At 37.9% G+C, this 4,441-nt stretch overlaps 1 protein-coding gene and 1 long non-coding RNA gene across 2 annotated transcripts; both read right to left on the reverse strand.

Annotated features, from left to right (window-relative positions):
* Nucleotides 7–1,423, reverse strand: LOC110269501 (heparanase-like protein 3). Its single transcript, XM_021117370.1, has 4 exons — nucleotides 1,332–1,423; nucleotides 835–984; nucleotides 442–618; nucleotides 7–332 (listed from the first exon to the last, which is right to left on the reverse strand). Exons 1-4 carry the CDS (start codon nucleotides 1,421–1,423, stop codon nucleotides 53–55), a joined length of 699 nt encoding a protein of 232 aa, XP_020973029.1. The 3' UTR covers nucleotides 7–52.
* Nucleotides 1,528–2,081, reverse strand: LOC110270265. The gene is made up of 2 exons (XR_002359609.1): nucleotides 1,736–2,081; nucleotides 1,528–1,588 (listed from the first exon to the last, which is right to left on the reverse strand). It is a non-coding gene; the product is annotated as an uncharacterized LOC110270265 (long non-coding RNA).

Consider the following 4,441-nt stretch of genomic DNA (forward strand, 5'->3'; position numbering starts at 1 on the left):
AAAACACATCTTTTCACCATTGGATAGAATGTGTGATCTGCATATGATAAGTCTACACCCTCAACCAATGGTAGAAAGGTATGTGCGAGTTTGTAAAATGAGCACACAATATATTTTTCTGTAATAATGACACTTGAAAGCTAAAATGAGATAGTCCACAATAACATGCTGCACATCCTTCAACTATGAAATTTAATATTTGGTACCTATAATAATCTGGATTTGGCACAAAAGTAGAAGTGTTTAGTAATCCATAGTTTCCTCCAACCAAACTCTGTCTGCAGTATGTTCTGGTGTCATAAACAGTTGACATTCCAAGCTGATCCAAATACCTGTGTTATGATGTATTAACATTAGAGTAAATGCTTGTAGAATCTCCAATGACAAAAAAAAAATTAAAAAATAATAAAAATAAATTCAAGGTGAGTTAGTTAAACTAACCAGAAGCTGTAGACAAATGCATCAGACACAAGATGGTGGCCATTGTTGTAAGCCCCTCCTGCCTCACCAACCCATGCTTTTGCTTTGGTTGCTGATTTTTGAAGTATGTTTTTGAGGCCACTGAATGTGCTAGCCACTCCATCAAGATATGATGGATCAAGAATTCTTTCAATTAGGTGTTAGAAACTAAATGTGAAATCCTGATTTTTTGAAGTATGTTTCGCAAAAATAACTTGAAAGACTTGCAATGTTTGTGTTAGAAACTAAATGTGAAATCCTGCTATGTGGCAAAGATAATGAGTCTTAAAACCACCATTTTTTAATTTTAGTCTTATTGAATCAATTACACTGATGCTTGCTACTTTGGCATATATGTAATCAGGGAGCATACACTAACCAAATTCCCAACCAGCAATGCTGTAATTTTTTCTTACAGTATAACAGATAAAAGATTCAGCATTGGAAGAGTTCCATGGTCCAACTGTAGAACCAGATTGTAATGTTCTTCCAGCAAGAGCATTCAATCCAAAGATAACCTTAGCCCTGAAATATACCTATTATTAATGTTAAACTTTCTTTTTTTCCCCCTTAAAATAAGTTTCCTCTCTTCTCTACTTCATTTCTCCACCATTCCTCCCAACTCCCTATCAGATTTTAAAGTAAGTAAAGGGTCTAAGAAATCAAATGCTGGTAGACGGATCCTAGTTATGGAGCCTACAAACAGTATCCTATATAATTCTGAGTACTTAGATTTACACTAAATTAGCTATCATAAATAATGATATGGCTATAACAAATTAGTACACACCTGTTCGTATTTTCCCAAATTCTCTGTCACCAGTGTATCCCTTCATAAACAAGGGGAATCAAAATTAGAAAAGCAAACAAACCAGAGTAAAAGATATGTTTTCGTAACAGCAGACGCCAAATGAGAAACCTTAGCTGACAAAACAAGAAGGGGAGAGGCTGACAAAACCTTCATCTATTGTAAACATAAAACCATTAGAAAAATTGAACGATCCATCATTGAAACTCTAATGTAATTTAAAAAGGGGAGAGGCTGCATAGCACTAACATAATAATTACAGCAAATAAGGTAAGAATGTAAGCTCCGGCAGCTACTCCCATGCACATTACTGCACTAAGACTGCAGACAAAAAAAATGTTGGGGTGAAATTGCCTTCTCAAAACGAACAACTGCCAATATTCAAAGCCTAATGGAAATTGGTGTAAACTAATTTTCTTTATGTCATTAAATGGAAATCAATTACAGATTAAGCTTGAACTTACTCACCCAAAAAAGTTGAGAACCTCGGCTATTTGATCTGCTAGGTCGTCAACAGAAAGAATTGGATAATCTGGAACAATCTCAGGAGCTCCCAACTGCAACAACTCTTGAACAAAGTACAAGATGATAAGAAAGCAAGAACTTAAAATATTATCAATGAAGGAATTTATAACAGTGAGGAGATATATACATCAAGTAACACTGCAAAACAATCAAACACAGCTTAACATGATGAGCACAAAACAATCAAACACAGCTTAACATGATGGAAGCAGGAAATGAAAGCTTAATTTACAAAAAGTTGAAGAAACTGGGATCAAAGAACTTCAAAATCAAGAGGAGTAACATATTAAACCTTTTTTTCTCAACCTTCTCTGCCTGCCATTCATGGCACTTTCCTGAAACAAAGATCACGAAAATAATTGGGAAACATCAAAACCAAAAACAAATTAAAAATAGAACATGATGCTTCTTAATTAAAAAAAAATAATCGCAGAACCTCCCCTAATCAGAACAAATTCAACACAACAACAACAAGGATCAGTAACAAATTCAACTCAACTCATTTATCCAGCAACAAATTCTACTTCCAGCAACAACCACATTTATGATATGTTCAGCATCAAATTCAACTTACAGCTGACAACAAATTCTACTTCTAGAATTCTAGCAACAAATTCAGCTATGATAACTATGATAACTTTCAGGCAGCAACAAAAACTTAAACTATGATAACTTTCAGGAAGCAACAAAAAAACTTCAACTCTCCAAATATGATTTACAGCAGATTAACATTAGCTAAATCATAATTTCAGCAACAAACTCAACTTTGAGCAATAAATTCAAGATATACTAATAATTTACATCAATAAAATTGAAAGAGGAATAACAGGGCTGAAGATGAAACTCACATAGGCAGAGAGACGAAGCAAGCGTTGATGGAAGACCCGACCCGAAGCTGAAACCCTAAACCCAGACTCAGGGCCGAGGAAGCGTTGATGGCCGAAGCAGGAAGGCGAGCTTACGAACTATGATAGAGCGCGACAGAGCTTGAGCGGCGATGAGCTTAAAGCGGCGACGCGAGCTCGAGGCGGCGATGAGCTTGAAGCGGCGACGCGAGCTCGAGGCGGCGATGAGCTTGAAGCGGCGACGCGAGCTCGAGGCGGCGATGAGCTTGAAGCGGCGACGCGAGCTCGAGGCGGCGACGAGCTTGAGGCGGCGACAGAGCTTGAGGCCGTGACGAGTTTGAGGGGGCGACAGAGCTTGAAGCAGCGACGAGCTTGAGGGGGCGACCAAAGCTTGAGCGGCAACGAGCTTGAGGGGGCGACCAAAGCTTGAGGAGCCGGCGACGGGCTTGAGGGACAGAGTGGCGAGAGAAGAGAGAGGTGAGATGGGTTCTGATTCTAGGTTAGGGCACCACGCAAAGAGGGTAAGTGAGGGAGAAAAGGAAACAAAAAATTACCAAGTGTTTGTGAGTTGTGTTAAATTTTTTTGCACTAGATACATTAGGCATCACTTTTAAAATGCACCTAAAACTTAACAAATAGGCTACCCTTTAAAAGCGTCTCCTTTGATACGAAAAGTGAACCTATAGATATCAACCTACGGCTACGCTTTATAAGTGATTTCTATAATACCTAAGGCTACACTTTTTAAGTGATGCTACAATTGTGTATCCTTTTCTCTTATAAAAAGGCAACACGGAGAAAAGCGTAGCCTATTCATAGAATAGGCTACGCTTTTCAAATGTAGCTTAAAAAAAGTGTGGCTGAATGGGTATTTTTCTTGTAGTGAGAATTGGATTTTTCTCCCACTTTGTTAACCTCTAACTATGAAGGTAAGTTAAGTGGATGAATTAATTTTTATTCCTCAGGTCCTAGTCTTTCCTTGGGAAAGGCTAGAGTTATTAGAACTCGAATTAATTCTTGAAGAATTTCAATTTTCAGTTAACAATGAGTTTGATAACTCAAGTGTCTCCAATGACTCAACCAAAGCCAAAAGGGAAAAGAATCTACTTAAATGAAAATAATTTGAATACATAAATTAAAGAGAGCAATCGTAATTCTGAAATACCTCAATTAGAACTAATAAAGATATCAAATGTAACATGGAAGAGTTCATAAATTAAAGTAGGAAAATAAATAAAAAGAACACTGAACCTGGGATTGAGAGGCACTCCTAAAACTAAGAGAAATCCTAAATCCTAATCCTAAGAGAGAGGAGAGAACCTCTCTCTCTAAAAACTACATCTACTCCTAAAATTGTGAGAGCTTCCTGTTATGGTGGCTTATGCTTAAATTCATCCAGAAATCTCCACCAATGTTTGTGATTCCAATGGCCTCCGGGGTCCCAAACTAGGCGCAAAAAGCCTTCAAGCAAGTTAAAGCAAGTGACAAGGCCCCAAGAGTGTTGATTTCTAGACTGAATTCCGGGGTCCCAAATCTTGCTTTTGCACCCGTCTTCTTGTTGATCATTAGTGTTCCAACCGGGTGGTAAGCAATCTGAATTCTCACTAAAGCGGCCAAACAACTTCATAGACCCATTCAGTTGAGCTTTACGCCAACCTTTGTGTTTAAACTTAAAGCTTCCAACCATAATGAACCTTGCAGGACAATTCTTACCACTGGCCATCTTTCTCTTACTCTTAATACCACAAAGAGCTCTAAGTTGACCATCCGTCTCCAGTAGCCCATATTCAAGTGGAATTAGAAA

Source organism: Arachis ipaensis, chromosome B03, assembly GCF_000816755.2.
Source record: "Arachis ipaensis cultivar K30076 chromosome B03, Araip1.1, whole genome shotgun sequence".
NCBI classification, from domain to species: domain Eukaryota; kingdom Viridiplantae; phylum Streptophyta; class Magnoliopsida; order Fabales; family Fabaceae; genus Arachis; species Arachis ipaensis.

Excerpts from the sequence above, each read along its gene's own strand:
- LOC110269501 (XM_021117370.1), bottom strand. The coding sequence starts at position 1,423 with ATGAAGGTTTTGTCAGCCTCTCCCCTTCTTGTTTTGTCAGCTAAGGTT. Across the intron at positions 985-1,331 it reads AAAACATATCTTTTACTCTG|GGCTAAGGTTATCTTTGGAT; the intron begins GTTTGTTTGCTT and ends GGTATATTTCAG. Across the intron at positions 619-834 it reads GCTGGTTGGGAATTTGGTTA|CCTAATTGAAAGAATTCTTG; the intron begins GTGTATGCTCCC and ends TAGTTTCTAACA.